The sequence below is a fragment of the Physella acuta genome, unplaced genomic scaffold (assembly GCF_028476545.2).
Source record: "Physella acuta isolate Inbredline_101_S28 unplaced genomic scaffold, ASM2847654v3 ptg001101l, whole genome shotgun sequence".
Taxonomy (NCBI): Eukaryota; Metazoa; Mollusca; class Gastropoda; family Physidae; genus Physella; species Physella acuta.
The window spans coordinates 73,367-94,903 of record NW_026732618.1 but is presented as its reverse complement, the minus strand read 5'-3'; the positions used below and the strand labels follow the sequence as shown (position 1 = coordinate 94,903).

At 36.4% G+C, this 21,537-nt stretch overlaps 2 protein-coding genes across 2 annotated transcripts; both read right to left on the bottom strand.

The window, feature by feature from the left end:
• Nucleotides 1-3,482: 3,482 nt before the first annotated feature.
• On the bottom strand, nt 3,483-10,189 carry LOC131955789 (tubulin polymerization-promoting protein family member 2). Its single transcript, XM_059320067.1, has 4 exons — nt 10,020-10,189; nt 6,927-7,132; nt 5,786-5,960; nt 3,483-4,892 (listed from the first exon to the last, which is right to left on the bottom strand). The coding sequence occupies exons 2-4, from the start codon at nt 7,127-7,129 to the stop codon at nt 4,689-4,691; spliced, it is 582 nt and encodes a 193-aa protein (XP_059176050.1). The 5' UTR covers nt 7,130-7,132; nt 10,020-10,189; the 3' UTR covers nt 3,483-4,688.
• A 616-nt stretch (nt 10,190-10,805) lies between these two features.
• On the bottom strand, nt 10,806-21,355 carry LOC131955780 (signal recognition particle subunit SRP68). The gene is made up of 12 exons (XM_059320036.1): nt 21,240-21,355; nt 17,055-17,121; nt 16,791-16,904; nt 16,422-16,617; nt 16,167-16,249; nt 15,693-15,879; nt 15,362-15,601; nt 14,867-15,088; nt 13,784-13,878; nt 13,494-13,629; nt 13,188-13,319; nt 10,806-13,061 (listed from the first exon to the last, which is right to left on the bottom strand). The coding sequence occupies exons 1-12, from the start codon at nt 21,334-21,336 to the stop codon at nt 12,816-12,818; spliced, it is 1,815 nt and encodes a 604-aa protein (XP_059176019.1). The 5' UTR covers nt 21,337-21,355; the 3' UTR covers nt 10,806-12,815.
• Nucleotides 21,356-21,537: the final 182 nt, after the last annotated feature.

Here is a 21,537-nt window from a genome sequence, read left to right as displayed (position 1 = left end):
TACTTCATCTACCCAATTGATCGCTAGGTCTAAAGAGGATTTTTAATTATTTTTTTAACCATACCCAATTATCGACAAAACATCCACTTCTATCTTAGAATTCACGAAATTCATTTGACCTGTATGTTAAACTTGTAACTTGCCTTAAATTTGGAACATAATGAACACCCCTAAAAATTCGCCAGTTCACCCCACCAACCAAAACATTGCCATCGATCGCGGGGAGGGGAAGAGAAGGCTGGGTCTTATTTCAAGAAAAATCGATTCTCTATTTTTATTCTTTTTTGTAGAGCTATTGCACTTCAAGTTTATTATTGTCGACGGGATTTTTTATTGGATAAATAATCCCTCGCTATGGTTGTAGACACAGCAGATAAATATCGATGACTCGCTAAATACTTACAGATTAAGTTTTTTTGTTGTTGAAGAATCGTACATTTTCTTTTACAAAATTGTCGCTTAAGTTTATTGAAATAAATATAAAAAACAACATTTCTTTCATAAGCCAGATGTGTTTTTGATTTCACTAAGATGGAAGATTACTGTTGTTCTATTCTGCTTGAACTGTTGAGTCAGGTTTTAATTATACTACTACTAAACCAAAGTACAGCCTACCCACAAATAGTTGGGGGGAAAAAGGGAGGTAATAGCACCACAGTCATCAGATATGAGGCTTATTGACGGATACCAACATTTAAGCTGACAAAAATGGTGGAATATATGTTGTATGTTCGGATGGAGGGGGAGGGGAGTGGGGTTTAAATGAGTCCCCATAACTCACTATCAATGAAACATACGCACAGCTTCACAGGTGAAAAATAATAAACTTTTAATCCATTACCCCTCACCCCATCTTAGGTAAAAAAAAAAAAGTTGAGTACGATTGAGGGAGAAGATAAAAATTCACACCATCAGTATAAAGAAATCCCCTCGTTATATAACATCTACCCACTCTAACGAAAACATGAAACGATATTTTCCGATAAAAGACTGAGGTTCAATGGGCGGGTTTTACTCGAGCATTACTAGCTCTATTACTAAAGAATCCCAGACATTTGGCGCCATCTAGCGAGCTGTCGGAGGGTCTCTGCCAGCGTTTACTCCCTGTAACCGACCCTCGGTAATCTCTACCCATGTTTCCTGTAAACTTGGCATCCTGAAACCACTTTGCACGTTTTATACCTGTAATACCTGGCGAGTCAAACACGTGCTATAGGTGATGCCGGTGACGCCCAGTTTGTGTATCATAGAAATATCAAAGGTAAGGAAGATATCGAAACCATCCGCGAAAATCTCGTCCGTCACGTGACTATAAAAAAGGGATATCGTTCGCTATCTACAGATGATAGAACCTCGGTAAAAAAAAAGGGGATTAAAAAAGAAACGAAACAACTATATACAGTACAGTATTGATCGAGAGCAGATAAAAAAGTTGGAATGTTTCCGAGCTGGCCCAGAGTTCTGCTAAACTAATAACATTCTCTTGAATGTTTCAGAACCAAGGAAAAATGATCCAGAAAATTTAAAAAAAAAATAATTTCGAGATAAAATTCGCTTTTTAAATTATTTGTAAAATGATGTTCAGCATACATTTACCAATTTAAAAAAAAAGATAAATTTAAAACCAACTGCCACTTCAGCATTCGACCTAGTAGGCTATACATATCTCCAACACATTTCATGTAGGTAAAAAAAAACATTGGTGTGTTAAGGTTTATTGTTGGTCTAAATGTAGGAATTCTCCCAAGGGGGCGTCCATATATGACGTCACACTCGTAGGGGGGAGGAGGGGGGGCGGTAATTTTGTGGCGGTGTGTGATGAGGGGGAGGAGGGTTTAGATGGTGTGACATCATACTTTTGCATTATAAAAAAGCAATGTTAGAAACCTAGTTTTAGCCGTTATATCGCGTTTTAGAAAACAGTTTTAATAAATTGTAATAGGAATTGATAAAAATACTAGATCTATATGTTGACAGAGTACTGACAAGATTTTGGAAAAATATCGATGTTTTAAGAAAAATTCAACAGCAATTTTGAGGGGGGTTGTAGACTGTGGTGTGACGTCATTTAGGGGGGGGGGTCTAACTTTTTGCGACGACGTGTGACGGAGGGGAGGGGGGAAGTAAAAATCGTCAAAAAAGCGTGACGTCATTTATGGATGTCCCCCCCCCCCCCCAAAACCCTATCTAATCACACACGCTTGATCACATATTGACGGTGGGTACACAATGTTATGTCAAGTCAGTGATGTATGTTTTATTTTTTGTTTCAATGGTCAATGAACGAAATACTGACTGTAACAAAATCGTTTTATGAAGTCAGACAAGGAAGTCACAGACGGCAGCACTACCCCGTGACGTCATAAGTCTTGTCACGTGACCGCTCTTCCCTGTGTGGCGAGCATGTTTGTTGAACAGGTCGAGGGGTGTGGAAAACATACATTGCCAATTGACGTTTGACATATACTTTTTGATCTAGAGCCCATCCGTTTCTGACGGTCTAAGGAGATATAGGGAGGGTCGTGACCTGGAGACCCCATTACTATTGGGGATAACAAGATGTTGTATCGCGAGGCTGGGTAAGGAGGGGGTGGGGAGCAAGACCATAAATATATGAAGGACAGGCAAAAAAAAAAAAAAAAAAAGAGTCCGCTCCGGACGCCAAAAAATACATGATGGGTACAAAGCTACAGTAGGAATATTTACAAGAATAACCTTTGCTTTATGGAATAAACTGCCCGGTATTTTGCGTCGTCTTCACGATTGGGGTTGACTGGGGGCCGCCGGGGCACTGGGAAAAATTCCGGTGGGTCGCAAGGAAAAAATCCCGGGGGACAACGAGGATCGGTTATGTCATGGGCATTGTAATGCTTTTATATATTTCCAGTGCAGCTTAGATACTGGCAGTCCACTTCTGCTTCTCGGTATTCTTTATGATGCTATCCGGGACAAGATGGGTGACTCAAGAGATTCTAGACAAGAGGAACGTTATGTGGCCATTGTATTGTATACAGGCTTGATAGGCACTTCTCTAGCTGTCATTGTATTGTATACAGACTTTGTGTGCACCTCTCTAGCTGTCATTTTGTTGTATATAGAGCACCTCTCTAATCGTCATTGTATTATATACAGATTTGATGTGCACCTCTCTAGCTAAGCAGATGATTTCTAATATAACCGATGTAAAGCACATATGAGAACAAACGAAACAAAATATTTAAGTTAATCATCATTTTGTGGGCCCGAGGCCTGTGTGGACTTAACAGCGGGTAGCTGCAGGACTAATCCATCGCTATTTGCATTACAAAACAGAAATTATAGAACGAATGTAGACACGGCTATGTTTAGTTTGACAAATTGAGTAGCAGAAAAAGTTAACATATAACGTTTACTTTTGTCAAATAAAAACTGCTTTGTAAAGTACAAAAAATTATTTTTAATAAAAAATTGTTTTAGAATACAGATGAAAGTTACACAGCGGAGAGGGAGAAATCATTTCACAAAATTTATTTTAGTTTATTTTACAAATTGGCCACAAACTTACACGGTCCTGGCCAAACACCAACACACTAGTGAACAAATGTTTACTAAGACATTTAACCTAGATCTAGGAACATTCATTAAAGCTAGAATCAAGTACACAAGTCTAGTAAGATTAAGATATTCACATTTAAATACAAACCTGGAAAAGGCTCTATACTAAATGTATCCTCACCCCTTACTAAGGTTGAGAACAGAAAAAAGAACGTTTTAATTTTAGCATTTTTATTAGGGGCAGACTAACATTTTTTTTCCATTTAGGCTATTTAAAATAATCTGTTTTTCTTGATTTTCAATTTTCAAGGTTAGATCTTGTTTAATAATTAATGTAAAATGCACATAAATCACATCCAAGATCCGAGAGTGCTTTTCCGAAAAGAAAATTGGACCATCTTTGAAATTCCAGAAAAGAGGTCATGCTCAGCTATTTAACCGATGTTCCAGTTGTAAGCTAGTATTCTTGTGTATAATGGTGCGATGAAAGCTGAAGATTCACATTAAGGCAAAGCTATTTAAAAAAAAAAAAAACCTGTAGGTCTAAAGACACTGTGTATGATGTAGAAATGTTATTCAATGGGAAAATGGCACTTTTGTAAGGTTTCTATACACACAAACAAGGAAATCAATAGACTAAAGTTGCAAACTACAAACGCTAACACAATAAACGTATTTATTGGGTATATTATCATTCTCCCCTAACTCCGTTGCTATGAGAACTGCAGCGCTAAGGCTTGGTCGCTTTAAGTAACCATGGAAACAAGGAACGACAATGAACACACAATTCACATTTAAGTCCTGGTCACACGTAAAGGAATGAATAATGAGGATACACATCCGGGTCCCAGAAATCTTTAAAATGTGACACTGTAAAGGAATGGAACAATTTTTTAAAGCACATTTACTTAGGATAATTTAGTTGACACAGATTTCCATTGCACTATCCTAACTTATGAGATCACACAGGCAGCGGCCAATGGTTTGTTCTTGAAGTTGGGCGGAGCTTAACGAAAAAAAAAAATTTGCCATCGATGAAATCGGGCCTTCGGTCCTGTTGTCATTGATCTCACACTCACAATCCCAACCAAATATTTTATCCCCGTTAAGTCAATGAAAATCGCAACCTGAACTGGCTACACATGTAAACACCTCTACTTGCTGGGACTGGCTCCTTCTTCTGGATTCTCGAATGTTCCTTGGTTCTTGTACCCGGAGACGTAGCCCGATTCGTCGACTAGATTTTTCCTGCCGGCTATGCCTTTTCCTTTTCCCGAATCGTCGAATCTTTCCTTGTGAGTTCCGGTGTAGCTCTTCGTGTCGGTGAGTCGAGCAGTCACCGCGTCCACTTTAACTTCCTGTTGAAAGATATCGAGGTATGTACATGTTTTAAATCAAGTGGCGGCCGAGCAGTGGCGTAGCGAGAGGGGGGGGGGGGTGCGGACTGCACCGGGTGACACCATTTAGGGGGGGGGGGGGTGACACCAAGGCAAAAAATAGCAAAATATATAGAGAAAATTGATAATTCCACTTAATTAAGTGATTAATTCCAGTGTCAAAAAGTCTTTTAAGAGCAAACGTTTGAGGAGGGGGGGGGGGAGTGTAAATCGAAAGTTTGAGGGGGGGGGTGCAAATCGAAAAATGGTTGTTTGTCCCCGGGCGCCGGGAAGGGTCGCTACGCCTCTGGGAGGTGACACCATTAAGTGCCGCACCGGGTGACACCCGACCTCGCTACGTCACTGCGACCGCGCAGCAGAGCGCTCGATTACTAAACCAAAAGTTTAGAGTTTCGGCTCACGGGATTCAAGACGTCATTGCGCCCATCCAATATGGGGAAGTACATACAACTAGGGATAGTGCTGACCACATATCACTTCACATGCCGAGGTCACAGTAACAGGTGAACTCTACTTTATGGATCGTCATGTTCGAATGGGTAACCTGACTTTCTAAATAAAAAAATTAGGCTTAAAGATAGTGTTAAAATACTAGGTTTAGAGATGCCAACATATGTGATCGCTATATCTTCGAGCACTGATATAATAAGTAGCCTTTGCTATACGTTCCAAACCTGTTAACCATATGCTAAATATAGCGTTAATTGGAAGGGAGACTACTCTAAAACGCTAGAACCAAAAACAGATTCATAATCTCGTGAATGTGTAAACATCTTTAGAGTGGAAGTTTTAAAAAAAATTAACGTTAGATAAAGTCTCGCTGATAAAACTGCGAGATACGGCGAGTTGCTCACCTTAGGTTTGGCATCCGATTTGGCCGCGATTTTTTCCCTGAGTTCACTGGCCAAGGTGGCTACTTCAGGATCGGCGAGGTCAGGCCTCTTGGCCAGTTTCTTTTTATTTTGTATGACCGTGGCGGCCAGCTCTGTGAGGAAGTCCCCCACAAACACGTCCACGTGTAGCTTCTTCCTGGAACAGTGGGATTAGCATTAGTGATATTAGAGGACGTGAGATTAACGTCATGATTGTTTACACGTGGACAGTGAGATTATCATGATGATTATTAAATGGGTACTGAGATTATCATCATACTTGTAAAATAAGTACTAGCACTAATATGTAAATTAAAAAAATTGTATTGCGTATCGATACTCACGAGAGATACATACTATGAACATATTGTGAACATTTGCAAAGAGTATCGATACTTTGCAATATCGTTAACTCTAACCCTAAACATGGCTCTAGTCCTAACATTAGCCCTGGTCCTTATTATGATCTTAGCTCTAACCTTATTAACCAAAATGAAAATTGTAAATACGATTCAGTTAAAAAAAACAACTCATTCAACGATACCGTATTGCCTGCAGGTGTTCAGAGGAGATCACAAGAATTTATTTACCTTGTCTTTAGAAAGCCAGGTGTAAATATGGCTTCTGGTTTATATAATACAAACTTTCCCCATCAAAATAGAGCCCGGGGAATCCTCTCTTATTTCAAAAATAGTCTTTGATCTCCCTCCTCCATTGCCCAAACCCTCGTGAACTTTGACCCCCACCCCTATGGACCAAGCGCTAATCTATCTGATCTAAATACGTACAGACTTCTTTAAGGTTTTTTGTCGCAGTATGTAGGGTAGACATGGGTCTCTGAGGCAGAGGCGTAGCGAGTTGGGTACATATGTCCCCGGGCGCCAACCCTATGGGGCTGCAGTTTTGCCTTATAAAAAAATAAATAAATGGGGACGGGACGGGGGGGGGGGGGGCGCCAAATTGAAAGTTTGTCCCCGGGCGCCGGACAGGTTCGCTACGCCTCTGCTCTGAGGCTTTGGCCACAACTCCCTACCCCCACACTTTCTTGAACTTTGACCCCCCCCCCCTCCATCCAAACAATACAGACTTCTTTAGGTCATCCAAACACAAACCGATTGCTTACGTTTTCTTATCGCAGTATTTAGGGAAGACCTGGGCCTCCGAGGCTTTGGCCACCGGGTCCCCGCAGCATTCCTTCAGCATCTTGTTCATGCCCTTGTCCTTGATCTCTTTCTTCTGCGGCTCCGTCAGGTTCTGACCAACGGACGACACCTCCACGTAGTACTTGAACGTCTGGGCGAGCTTGGCATTAAGGCCGTCGGCCATTGTCTGGGATGAAAGAGATCAGGATTTGGTCATGCGCAGTGAGGTGAAAAAAAAAAAAGATCGATGCCTGAATGACCTTCAGGTCATGTTCTGCGACAGTTTCCACTAAAAATGAAATTCTAACCTATCATAAAAACATGTTTTTAAATTAATTAAACAAACCTACCTTTGTATATCTTTTGAAAACAAATTGACTTTTAAAAGAATCTTTTTTTAAAAATTAAATTAATAAATGAAATACGTTTTTAAAAAAAAAAAAATGTTTTTCGTCTGGCTTCTGTGATGGATTTAGGTCTTAATTAGCTGTCTATCTAACTGGGCCAGCTAAAGTCTTGTATGATTGAGTATTGATTATAGAGTAGAAGACTTACGAAGGAACTTTATTTTTTTATGCTGAGCAAAATTAATGTGTGATTTTAATGTGTACATCACATACACGTGTTATTTTAACGTGTTTATGTATCAGGGGCCCATCACTTGCTACATGTTTAGGATATGGGGCCCAACACTTGCTACGTGTTTAGGGCATGGGGGCCCATCACTTGGTGTTTAGGGCATGGGGGCCCATCATTTGCTACGTGTTTAGGATATGGGGGCCCATCACTTTCTACGTATTTAGGATATGGGGCCCATCGCTTGCTACGTGTTTAGACATTGGGGTCCCATCACTTGCTACGTGTTTATGATATGGGGGACCATCAGTTGCTGCGTGTTTAGGGTATCTTTAATGGGTCAATCACTTGTACGTTATAGGGCTATATCCCAATAGGATTTTCTATTCACATAAAACAACATTATTGGAATTAAAAACTAAACTAGACGTTGCTATGGGGCAGAAAGAAATGATATCCTAGTTATTGATTGCTAGGACGCCGAAATCTAGGCCACTGTACTCTGTGGGGAACAGCCTATCGTATTACCTCCCTTGGCTGGCAATCTACCATCGCGAGTTGAGGTTATCTTGATGAGCTAAACCCGGGCAGTTCCTAAACACACTTTGCTAATTATAGATACACATATATCAAGATATGTATGTATGTATATATATATATATATATATATATATATATATATATATATATATATATATATATATATATATATATATATATATATATATATATATATATCTTGTGTGTGCTGTGTGTATTTTGCACATAATATAAACACGAATGGGTGATAGTTGTTTATCATTTATCATTTCTGTCTTATGCCTTTTGTGTTATAAGAGGTGTGACGGGGTGGGTTGGTACAGAGCGAGGAATGTTAAATACCAAGCTTTTTTTTTTTAAGTTTACAATGTCTTTTTGTTTATTTGTTTGTTTGTGGGTTGTGGCAAATCTTGAATCTCAGTTTTATCCTACTTCTAATGCAGCGATTACATTTAAACTTTCCAGATAAAAATATCTCCGATTACAACGCAAAAATATATTTAAAAATAATCTATTTAATCATTTGGTTTTGATTTTTTAAATTTAAAAATTACTATCTTCAATAACAAAATAGGAGATTACATGTTAAAATGCTAGCGATCGCTCTATCAGCTGGCCATCCGCGGCCATCGTCAGTGAACTGGTCACGGTTGGTGGATTTCTTGCCTGAGAATCGACCACCCTAAGCCAACGTGATAACAATCGTATCCTGTACAATATGTCTTGTGAAAACAGTGTAGTATTTTGTGTGTGTATACATTATATACATTTAAAAAATGTAACCCTTTATTTTCATATTGTAGCAATTTTAAAAGCAGTGGTTGATCATGTAACCGCCAACACATTTTCTCGATCAATTCTTTTATTAAAGCAAAACTATTGGGAAATAATTCTGTCTAAAACTGCCCGTAGACTAGTGGGAGATAATTCTGCTGTAGACTAGAGGGAGATAATTTTGTATAAGGCTGACCCCAAAACATTTCCGCTAAACCTTCACTTCCCGCCCAGTTTTATGACTCAACTACCCGACGTCCCGAGGATTGTTTTCAAAACAAAACTAGATAATGTTTAATGTTGGTTTTAATTGATTGTTTATGAGAGATACTGATTAATTTTTATGTGCATAACATTTTTTTTAAATTAAAAAGAGGTTGCCAGTAAAAAAAAAATTCATATTTCCAAAACAGGGTTTGACATTTCCAAATGATGAATGTGAGCGGGTAATAGCCACAGAACACTACGTAAACCATGTAAACAAAACATCACGTGACGTATCCAAACAAAACACCACGTGACCCGTTTAAAACAACACGCTCTGGAGACAGCAAAGTAACACGGAACATTGTCATCAGCCTGCTTGTGTACCACCTAGGCGTGGACTACTAAACTTGTCTGAAAAGACGACGTCTAAAGTCGCGCAGCTTTGCCGGTGGGAAAAACATATCGTCATAGCTTCAATTTATTATTACATTTTTTTAAAACTGAAAAAAAAACAACTTCCCGCATAGGACACGAGTGCTGTTTTCTTCAGATGCGCGAAGTAGTATACCATGTAAATACACACTTCATGCTAGACATGTTAACGTACACTTGATGTACATTCTAACACCCCAAGGTGGTTTCCCTAGCGTGCACGACAATGGTGACACATACCGCGGCGTGAAACCGTGTGCTACAACAACATTGTCAAGTTGGTGATTCAAGTCACAAGTGGTGACCCCGCCCAAATATATCGTGTTTCACCACTGCTTGTTGGAAGGTGTTAAACCACACATTTAAGGAACTTTCTTCATATATATATATATATATATATATATATATATATATATATATATATATATATATATATATCCTAAACACATTTAATATGCACTCACATGAAACGTGCGTTTCTGTCCTAATTAATGCAAACTGCAACATGTTGTTAATGGCTAAAAAAAAAAAAAAATAAAACTTACATTTAACTTGAAAGGGGAGAAAGATGGCTGTTAAAACAATATCCGTGTTTGGGGAAATACAAGCAGTTTACAGCGGTGAATTAGTGATGAAGTGTCCGCATGTAGAGGTGGCTATGACACTGGCTTTCACTTCCGCGTGTACTTCCCTTCTGGCGTAATGCGAGGAGGGGGAGGTGATGGAGGGGGAGATGGATAGCGCGCGGTGCACGCCCTGTGTGGGAATCGAGTGGCGAATTTTGGCTGTTTGGTTCGGGATGACAAACGGGTTGGCGCAGACATATTACACGCGTAGAGTGTATATCTATGAAAGAAGCGGTTAGATTGTAGTGTCGTTATTATTTGACATTGGGTTCGACCGTGCGTTTTCCACTAAATTACTTTAAAAAAAAAGAACATCCGTACAAGAAGTAAAACACCGTTCTGTTATACGGGTGTCTTGGCTAGTATAAATGACCCCAAGTGGTTTTTAATAAGTGAGCTTTATCTTGACCCAAAGGTCCTGCGTGAATTACTAATCACCTCAACGATTATCACTGCCTGAATTTTCTATCACAGAAGCAATCATTACCAACCAGTATGATGACCATAAAAATTGCCCACTATTGGTACATAGTTTTAGTTTGTACGTTCGGGTTGCCTTGTTGTAAACAAGATGAAACATGTAATGCCAGAGAGTGGAGAAGAAAAGAGTGAAAGAGATCACTTGTTATTGTATTTAATTTTAGTAAAGGGAAGCAACCAACAATACAAAAACCTTTCAGATATCAAGAAAAACACAAGGCAATCTTCCTTCAATCCTATTACTTTAATAGTTGAGTAAACTTTGATGAAATAATAGTCATCAGAATAAAACAACAAGTTCTTACATCCTATAACTTTAATAGTTGAGTAAACTTAATTGTCATCATAATAAAACAAGTTCTTACATCCAGATAAAAGGTTGCCATGGGTAAACCAGGTGAACAGGCCCAGCCACCACTGGGTTTTGAGCACTCCACTGCTGATCACAATCATGCATACACTTGATCTACTTAGTTTTGGTCTATCCAGTGGCTCAAGTTGTCAGGGCACTTGTTTCTAGCTGACATTTTTATCAAATCAGTCCAATTCATTCAATTACAAGTACACATTTTTTATAACATAGAATTCAGGTTTAGATGAGCCCTTGTTTAATATAGCCCTGCCACCACTTGACAAAATTTGTTGATTGGCAACTGATTTTAAATAAATAACTTATAATATTAACATTTCAAATGGAAGTAAATATTCCATAGCAAGTGGCACTGAGTAGCTTCCCTTGAATAAACCAGGAAAAAAAATACTATTTAGCTCCAGATAATTCTAAACTGCTAAGACTATGTTCCTGGGGACACTAGCTTAAATAGTAAGTCCATATTCTAATTATGCCTAAAATTATCTGCAATGTATTAGTTATATTAAATTCAATAAATCAGAGCTTAAAAGATGTACAGTGATTTCAGTACTATCTCTGGTTGTTTCCAAGCACGTTCTTAAATTTTTGATTTTAAAAAAGAAAACCAGAATGAATGACATGAATTTGAAAGCATTTAAAAAAAATACATGAAGTACAGCAAGGAAACAATTAATTACCTGTACACAGAAGTGATTCAGGTAAAGAACAAATGAAATAAATATGTACATAACCATAGCCCAACAAGGAACAGAGTGATGATCCGTTCATTAATTTCATATACTTTACTAGATGAACCAATTTTTTTCCATAAATGTTTTCAACAAACAGGTTGAACCTATTATAAAATTGTTCAGACAGGTGTTGATCCAAGACTTATGAACATTCCCAACAAATGACAACACGGCTTTAAAATTCTGTCAAGGGCTAGAACTTTAAAAACTTACTATTGTATCATACATAAAAATGTAGAGTAGGTGTTGAGGCGCTAACAGAGTAGCCTTTGAGATAAAAAATGAGAACTAAGAAGAAGGTGACAGAATACAACCACACTTGCTGACATCATTATAGAACCATGAGACACTCTTAGTCAAAATTTTTCTTAAAGGTGCAAAAACATAAAAAATAAAACAACCTCAAATATCAATAGATTTTTAGAATAAGGAAAAATTTTAACATTTGAAAACCTAACACTGACATTAATTATCTTGCTATTTTTTTCAAAACTGATAAACACTTAAGAATTAAATGTCATGAGATGCTAACAAACATGGTAAAAACTATTTAATTCCTGTTACATAACTAATTTCTTTCAACACAAGCACATGAGTGAGAACTTGCAAAACTAACTAGAGCCTCTAACAAATCATTTCTATAAATATTATAGAGTGAGTTTGATGTAATCAGTGATCAGAACCAACCTCTCCCCAGACAATTATACACAGCCATTGAACCATTCTCTATCACAAAATTAATGGGTAAAGCCTTCACAAGTTTATAATTAAATGGACTAGCTTCTTCATGTACCAACAGTCCTAACACTTGCACATTTCTGCACTAAAAACACTCCAATCAGCCATAATGGGAAAAAATGATTGTATCTAATTCTAATAAATATAATATTTACAATTTTTACTTTAAAAAAAAAAGAATACAGTATTGACTTAACTGGCTGGAAGTCCTTCATTACATACATACTAAAAATTGTTCATATTTTAAATACTTAAATCCTTGTAACCATTAAAAGGCATAAAAAATGTATTTTAAACTGCGCCCAAGTACTGTATGGGACCAACAAAGGAACGTGACAATCATAAATATAAACAAACATTTTAAAGAAAAGTTTAAAATCAATCTGACAGTCTCTACTTTTTACCCCCCCAACCCCCGAGCCAACCCTTGACCATGCCGGTCAAGCCTCCACCTGCTGTTTTCTTCTGCTGCTCCAGCTTGTCTTCTAAGGAGGGAAACTCTATATGGTTGAGTGCAAGATCAAAGAAAAGTGGTCGGCAAGGAATAGGTTCAAAATCAGGTGGGAAGCGGGTCAGGATTGCTTTCTTAGATGTCAATGATTTCTCAGTTATAAATTCATCTAACCTGTCCTCAAGAAGCTGTAAGAAAAACAGATAATGTAAACATCAAATACATCCCTAATATTTGTTAGTGCATGAAACTTTAACATTCTGAATAGGAATGGAATAGTGTCAAAAATCAACATGAAAAAAGAGCTTGCTCACCCTCTTGTCATTAACTGGAGTAGAAAATGATTGTTCTCCAGCGGAGCTAGAATCCAGAATACTGTAGGCTTGACAAGAATACATTTGGCCACTTATCTGTTGCTGAAGTTCTTGTAACTCAACAATATCTGACTAGAAACAATAATAGAGTAACCCATATTAATCAACATTTGAAAAGCTGTGAGCTTAATTTATTAGAAACTTGTATTACGTTTTTTTAATAGATATAATTATTTTACCAAATATTTTATCATTAAAAAAAAAAAAAAAAACAACAACCAAATTGGGCACCATTTAATAAAATACCTTTAATTTAGGTGTCTGAGGTTGGTTTTTAAATCCCTCAAGTGCTTTTTTGCAGTTGTCTAAAGCTCTTTGATACAAAGCAACAGTTTCTTTCCATTTCTTAGCACTGGCATAAGACCGAGCTATGTAATATGATCTATAAATTTAAAAAGAAAAATGACAAGGTGTTATACAATTAAAAGAACATGACTCAAATTTGTAGGGGGGCAAGAATGTTTTTTTTTAGTGTAAAAGTTAAATTACTAAAAGATAACTATTAAAACCTTAAAAAATATCAAATGAAGACTAACCTAAAAGCTTTATATCCTAAAACAGCTGTCTCAATTTCTGAACGTATGGTAGGATCATCTTGAATACCATGTAGATTGGGTATTTCATTTAAATTCTAGAAAAACAAAATATTTGCAGAGTATTTGATAATTTTAAACATAAAATATTGTACATATATATTTTTTACTCTTTTAAAATTTTTTTAAAACGTTTTTCTTAACTCAGCTTCGCGTTTGTTTGTTTGTTTGTTGTTAAAATTGACATCGAAAATTAGCCCACTTCTGATTGCTCTAGAGATCTGAAATTTGGCATGTAGGCTACTTTCGCCTAACAATTTCAGATGCAATCATAAAAACTAGCAATTAGAGACCGTAATTAGCTTAATTTAATTACGCCCCAAGGACCATAAAATTGAGGACATGATTTCTAAAGATACCGACAAGACTGGAGGCCTATTGACACAGTTACTTCGGCCCCAATCGATGTGAGCGCGCTGGCCGTGATCGTATAGTGGTTAGTACTTCGCGTTGTGGCCGCGACAACCCAGGTTCGAATCCTGGTCGCTCAAGATTTTTAGTCCGTGTATTTATAAACACTTAGTCAAGTCATACTTAATGAAATCATTAGATAAAGTAGAAAATAAACTATATAAAAAACTTTTTTAAAAACCACGTTTTTCATGTGTAGCAACGGACTAAAAAGGAGAAAATAAAATACTTAAAAAAACTTTTTAAAAAACCACGTTTTTCTTGTGGACTAAAAAGTAGAAAATAAATTTTCATACATTTGATGACAAAAAACGTGGGTCGGGCAGATGGGTCGGGAACTTTGATGGTGAACGTACCCACGTTTTTTGTCATCAAATGTATGAAAATTTATTTTCTACTTTTTAGTCCACAAGAAAAACGTGGTTTTTTAAAAAGTTTTTTTTAAGTATTTTATTTAATAACTATAATTTGCTCTTGTGTTTTGAATGCTACTTTGAAATATTTCAACAATTGCTATGTAGGCTATGCAATTTACTTTTAAACATGGTCCAAAAAATTTAAGCCAGTTTGAATAATATTTAAAATATATATTTATATCAATTAGCAAGCACTTACCTGAATAATAATGTCATACAAGCGAACTAAATCCTGTGGCTTAGTTATTTTACGCCCTTCTTCTGGATTGTTTTCTGGCAGATTCTGCTTCATATTTTCCACCATAATCAAATTTCTATCTATTGTGGTAGTTAAGCGGATATTCATGAGATATGAATGTAGATAGTGTTGGTTTGATACTTTGCCTTCAATGGGCTGTCCACGCACAGCTGCCTTAAATACCTAGAGGAGAAAAACATAACTAAACATCATGGTTTAAAGCATTATTATTCAGTATCTTCCCAAATTGACTCCCGCCCCAAAGTTTCATAAGGTGAGGTTTAGAACTAATGAGTGTTAGTTATATTTCAGGGCTTTTGATAGCCAAACAAAAAAAACTTGTGTTGCTATACAATTGCTTAAATTGGGATTATTTTCTCTAATTTCTGCATGAATCACTTAAGGTTTAAGAGCCAAACCTAAAAACAGATAACTGAAGTAAACTCCCCAACATACCTGATCTTCTTGTAAAGTGTCTCTAAGAGCCTGCTGGGCATCAATGCACTGCTTCAAAATGCTTTCGTATATAGAAACTCGACTATCCAGACTCTCTGCTGCTTCAAGTTCAGAGTTCAGGTCCTGCATGTTGAGCAGGAACAGCCTGACTGCTTCAACTTTCACAGGGACAGTCCTGCCACGCCATGTGACCTCTGACAGTGTAGCTGCTTGTTTCTCTCTGGTTTGTGACAACAAATCCTGTCAGATGTCAAAGGGAAAATATACATCACAATACGGAAAATAAAGCATAATATAGTTTGAAAGATTGGTTAAGAAAAAGTGAACTCACATCTAATTTAAAAGACAACTGGTCTCCGCCAGCAGCTATTCTCATCTTTTGCAAGTCTTGCAATGCTGACTCATCTCCAATGTTATATGCACAATAGCGGAGATTAGGGGATATTTCATCAACTCGCTGTTGATAAATCAACTGAATTTCTTCTGAGAATGCATTGGCTAATTTTTCATAAATGGTTCTGTAAAAAAAAAAAATGACATTTATTGAACAACAAAATGAAGAATTTAGTAGAGCAATGAGAATTAAAAATTGCATTCAGAAAACAACATCAAAGTAAATTAAAAGCAGAATATTATATGTACTATTTTTTAAAACTAAATTAACTATGTTAAAAAACTGAAATCTATTTTAGGTACTGCTAAAAGATGAAGTTTTTAATAAAAAAAAAATATTAAAAGATAAAAATAACAGACTGCCATGTTTAGAAAGGAAGTTGTCAGTTTATTTTGACACCATATCACTTACTTTGCTGTAGAGTAATAAGTCATTGCACTCTCCCATTTTTCTCCTTCAAATTCTAAGCTACCTTTGATCCATGCATTGTAGGCCTGAATTTAATTTCATAAAAGTTCTAATTAGCTATCTCATTCAATATCTATAGCTAAAGTAATATTTTTACATTAAAATTATTAATTTAATATTAATAAGTTGACAAACTAAAGCAATGCCAAAGTACTTTAAATAGCACTAATATACCTCACTATAAAGTAAGACAAATACCTGGCATTCCAGTTTAGTCCTGGCATCACATTTGGAACTATTTCCTAGAGCTTCTAACTCCTCAGAATACACAACAGCTTTCTTAAGTTTGGAATCCATATGAAAGCGTTTACGAGGCTCAGTATTAGCTTCTGATTTTAACTGCATAGCATAAGCCCAGCATCTCTCAGCACAAAACAAAGGTAACTGAAGGTACCTGTTTAAAGAAAGTGAATCTTGCATTAGTATATACTGTGTGAAAAATACAATTAATATTGGAATGCATATTGCAAAGTAAATCATTTGTGGAATCAATTAAAATTTTAGCTATAAATATTTAAGAACATAAGTTTATGTTAATGTCATTTATAAAGTATGCTCTAATTATACCTAGCATCAGTAAGCATTTCTGCTAATATTTTTTTGGGTGTAACTCTGTTCCTATTGCCTTGTGGGAAGTGTAGTGACTTCCTAATCCTCTTAATTCTCCTCGAACAGTAGCCTCTGTAATAGTCAAACATCTTATTAAAATTAATGCATTAATTTAGAAATAAATTCACAACTTTTATTAAGCATGTGCACCAGTTTTTTCATGCAGACTCATTTAAATGATCATTAAATAGATATTTTGAATGTCTTAATTAAGTAATATACCTATATCTTTGATAATCTCCATGCCTAAGACCATGTTGTTGCTGTGCATCTTTAATAAGTTGCAGTGCTGCAATAAACAGATAATATCAATCAGAATAAAAACAGTAAAATGGACAGGTATCCTAATCCTTCATAGAATGCACATGTGGATACTAAACAGATAACCAATAGACTTAAGTGATTAAGGGGGGTGGGTGGGGGGGAGGAGAGAAAAGAAGATTCAGAAAATCTGACCACACATTTTTTGGTGGGAGGAATATGTGAGATGTTAAATAGTCAAGTGAGCCTAAAAAACACATATCACATGACATTTTTCTAAAACTCCATTTTTTTAGCATTATTTCTTCACAGCTTTAATTTTAATTAGAGCAATGTACAAAAATACATAAATATTTCTTCATCTGATATATTTACATTAGTATCTATTAATCTATACTTTTTTCCTAAATGTATACCCAATGACACTATATAGTCAATTTATTTGGAGTACAACGCAAGGAAGTACATTATCTGGTGCATCTGTTACATCTAATCCGAAGAGTATGTGTTGTATCAGTGTCCAATTCTAATAATGCCACATTCATCTAATTTAAAAAAGGGTGTTAAATTATTGATAGTTAACAAAATACGAATAAGACTGCTAATGGGTAACGTTTACCCTATCACTAATGCAAACCCTACCATAGCGCTAATCATAATCTCTAACATTACTAAATTACTTCGTTAATGCACTTTTGTGGGTTCATTTATAAGGTGGTTTTTTTTTAAATAGATTTTTTTTTCTTGAACAGACTTCTTTAACTTAAATATTATCATGAACAAATTAGAGTTCAAACCCTCTAGCAGATAAAGCTCATTCTCTTTCAACACTATAAACAAAAACAAAAAATAGAATGAAGAAGTCTTGCTCAATGCTGACTGTATTCAGTTTTTTAAAAACAAAAAAATCACTGTTTTAAAAAAAAAACTGTCTTCAGACAGATTGTAGACCAGGTGACATCATTTTGAGTGTTTGGTCCTGGCTATTTGTGATATGTTACATTGTTAAAAATCAAGAAGTTGCTTATGGTATTAGGCTAGGTATAAGCCGTAAGGCCCAATCTAATACTACACTTTAATATTATTATTAGGCCTAGATCTAGATCCTAACACTTTGAGTTTGAGCTGTTTTTATATAACACTAGATGTCTTAATTTTACTGTATGATGTAGGCCTATGTGCAGGATATGAGTTTTATTTGTTTTAAAATGTTAATAACTTAATACTTCAATGTTAAATTAAACTTTATTAGGTAGATCTAGATTAAACATATGGACATCCAATGGACCCAATTGTTTAGGAACCCACTCCTCCACCCTCAGTATGGACATAATGGATGGCCCCTTAGATCTAGATCTATATATTTTTTCCCACGTTTTCTTTAACTTGCTTTCGTCTCTTTCTTTCCAATTAAATCTTGCGATCGAAATTTCTGGCACTTCCCAGTTAGCTAGCGCGCTGAAATTTTCAGGGAAGCTTTGTTTTGGATGACAATAGAATATTCAATTGTTATTATTACTAAATTGATCCATGGAAACATTTTATTGAGCATTTTAGACCGCTATATAATCTATATATATAATTCTCCTCTGCGAGCCGTTACAAAACATGCTGCAAGCGCCTCCTTACAGTCCCCTCTCTTTCTCTCTATCACTATCACCCTACCCCACCCCCACATGGTCTGCTGAGCTGTGGTCACGTTAATGTTTACAAACCGTACAGCCAGGTTTAGTGAGGGCTATTAGGGGCAGATAATTAAGTTTGAACCGACTTTAAACTTACAGGAGGTAACTAAAAGGAGGCTGCTTTCACGGGGGGGGGGGGGGGGGGGGGTGTGTAAGGGTGGGGTTAGGGGAAAGGAGGGGGGTTAGTGTTTTAAAGCAAATATTTTCAGTGGCAGCATTGGTACTGTCGAATTCACAAATTATGAATTATTGAAATAGATAATAAATCAACTAAATAGCGGCGTATGATACGCCGCGGGTCGGCTCATTGTAGTAAAAACGTGGGGAAAAAGGGACATAACCCAGTAACTGTAATTTGTGTACAAACAACCGTAACAACTGGTGGCCAGTATGGGGAAGACGATATGGTCGAGTGGTTGGGCACACGATTGCTATCCCACTCGACACGGGTTCAAAGCTATGTGTTCTAGTCAGTAACGTATTCACACAAAGTGTTTTTTACGAGTTGTCTTCGTTTACCCAAAAAAAAGTGAAAAGATAAAATCGATAGCAAGATTTTAATGCAAACAAACAGACAAAGACTAAAAAGTAGAAAATAATAATCATTAAAAAAGTTTTTAAAAACCCACGTTTTCTGATTGAACTAAAAAGTAGAAAATAAATGCTATACATCATAATAATGCAAGCGATCACTCTACTATAAGCGATCAAAAACGTCGGGCGCCGTGATTTTCTTACAGTTTCTAATACTGTTGACTCTCTACAAGCTCCCTAATAAAAGTCAATAGTATTATCTAATCAATAGTAATATAACTTTTACTTCGGCGCCCCACGTTTTTCATCGCTTATAGTAGAGTGATCGCTTGCATTATTGTGATGTATAGCATTTATTTTCTACTTTTTAGTTCAATCAGAAAACGTGGGTTTTTAAAAACTTTTTTAATGAATATTATTTATATTGAATTTGTTGGGCAGCACTGCAATGGTAACACAGTAACACTTGCTTGAATTTAGATTCTAGATTTTTTTAGAATATTAGGCTATGGCCTAGTCTAGGTGAGAATCTAGGATATTCTAGGAGATCTAGAGCAAATTACACTGTCCGGACACACACCGCGAAAAAACGCAACTTAAAACTTCCATGCGGTCTCATTCAGTAACCGCTTAACATAGGAAGGAAAAAAAAGTATCATATCTATCCGCAATCATTCTACTTTAATAATGTGTGTGTCATTTTGTATTCATACGCATAGAACTTTAGCTATTCTTGTTATAGTGACTGGGGGGTCTTAACGTGTGTTCGGACACATGTAATACAATTTCAAATGTGTTCGGACACCTTTACCCGTCATCGGACAAAGCACTTTTTGTTCATTTAGAATAATTTAAAGTCAATTTAATGAATAAAAACATATATTATATGCATTTATATTGTGTTATTGATTGTTTGTGAGGTAATTTTAATAGTATAAAACCTTTTTCCCACACTCCCAAAGTTCATCCCATTCAGCCATTGCGGCTCGCGCAGTACGCTGCTAAGCCAGCCAGGTCACATGATTCCCCCTCCTCTTTCGCATTCCACTGCCTTCTTGACCTTATTTTGACCCTTTCCCTTCAATAACCAGCCCCTTTTATGCTCTAAATTCTTATTTAATAATATTTTTGTGTTGCTGTCCGGTCCCATGTAAGGTCAAAAAAGTTAGCGAACACCCCTTTTTTATTGTTCAAGCACAAAATAACCCATTAACCTTGACATTTACGATGTTCCATACATATATAGAAGCTACTTATAGTGTAACCTTTTAGCTAAGCGTTGATTGGTTCAAGTTTTGCCCCTAAGTCCAACCCTAGGTCACTTCATCCGGCTGGTGTAAAAATAGAAATGTGCGTACCATGCAACGTTAAAAATTTTCTAAAAATAATTCTTGAGAGAGGAAACGGAAGTACTTGACACGGAAGTGTTCATAAATGAACAGTTTACGTGCAGGCGCCGTGGTTTCGCATGAGACATGCTAATTAAAGTTTCTATGAGCCAAAAACCGACGAAGTGTTCGGTCCCACGTAGTGTTCGGACAATGTAATTTGCTCTAGATCTAGACCTATTCTAAAATTAAAAACTAAAACTTTAAAAAAAAACAACCATCTGAGCTGGCAGTTTGAGTAAGAAACATTTTTAACTCATAAAAAATAAATAGGCTAGACTCTAGATTATCTAAGATAGATCTAAATCTAGCTAGATCTAGATCTTTTTTAAATCTCATTCTTCTACTGTCTGCCTAGATCTAGATCATTTTTAATTTAATTAGATTTTATATTTTTAGTTAGGGTAGCAGAGCAGCTTAATTTTTTTTTGGAGCTTTTCAACTAGACTAGCTGGTCCACATGGCAAACAATTGCATGCCTTGTTTTAAGCGGTACGGGTATAAAAACTTAAATTACGCTCAATCATAAAGGTATGTACCTTCTAAAGTTAGTGTATTGTCTTTAGAAATTTCAGAAGAAGATTGATTAGTCGAAGTTTGTGTATCGCCTGTCACGTTTTCGCTTCCAGCGGCCATTTTGGCTGGTGTAGCCGCGTCATACAATAGGTCTAAACTAGGGTTGTCTTCCTGCACACAAACATATTTACGGTAAAACTCGGTAAGTTGAGCTAAAATTAGTCGGACCTTGGCCTATGCTCAGCCCTTTCTTCATTGGTGATTTCTATTAAAAGTAGACTAGACCTAGGGCTTTTATTGTGTAACACCGCGTTTACACTT

What these genes read in the sequence shown, in the direction of transcription:
- LOC131955789 (XM_059320067.1), bottom strand. Translation starts at nt 7,129, where the DNA reads ATGGCCGACGGCCTTAATGCCAAGCTCGCCCAGACGTTCAAGTACTAC. An exon ending in AAATACTGCGATAAGAAAAC is followed by an intron (nt 5,961 to 6,926) that starts GTAAGCAATCGG and finishes CCACTGTTCCAG; the next exon opens with GAAGAAGCTACACGTGGACG. An exon ending in AATCGGATGCCAAACCTAAG is followed by an intron (nt 4,893 to 5,785) that starts GTGAGCAACTCG and finishes ATCTTTCAACAG; the next exon opens with GAAGTTAAAGTGGACGCGGT.
- LOC131955780 (XM_059320036.1), bottom strand. Translation starts at nt 21,336, where the DNA reads ATGGCCGCTGGAAGCGAAAACGTGACAGGCGATACACAAACTTCGACT. An exon ending in CAATACACTAACTTTAGAAG is followed by an intron (nt 17,122 to 21,239) that starts GTACATACCTTT and finishes TGTTTATTGCAG; the next exon opens with CACTGCAACTTATTAAAGAT. An exon ending in TGTATGACATTATTATTCAG is followed by an intron (nt 13,879 to 14,866) that starts GTAAGTGCTTGC and finishes TTGTTTTTCTAG; the next exon opens with AATTTAAATGAAATACCCAA.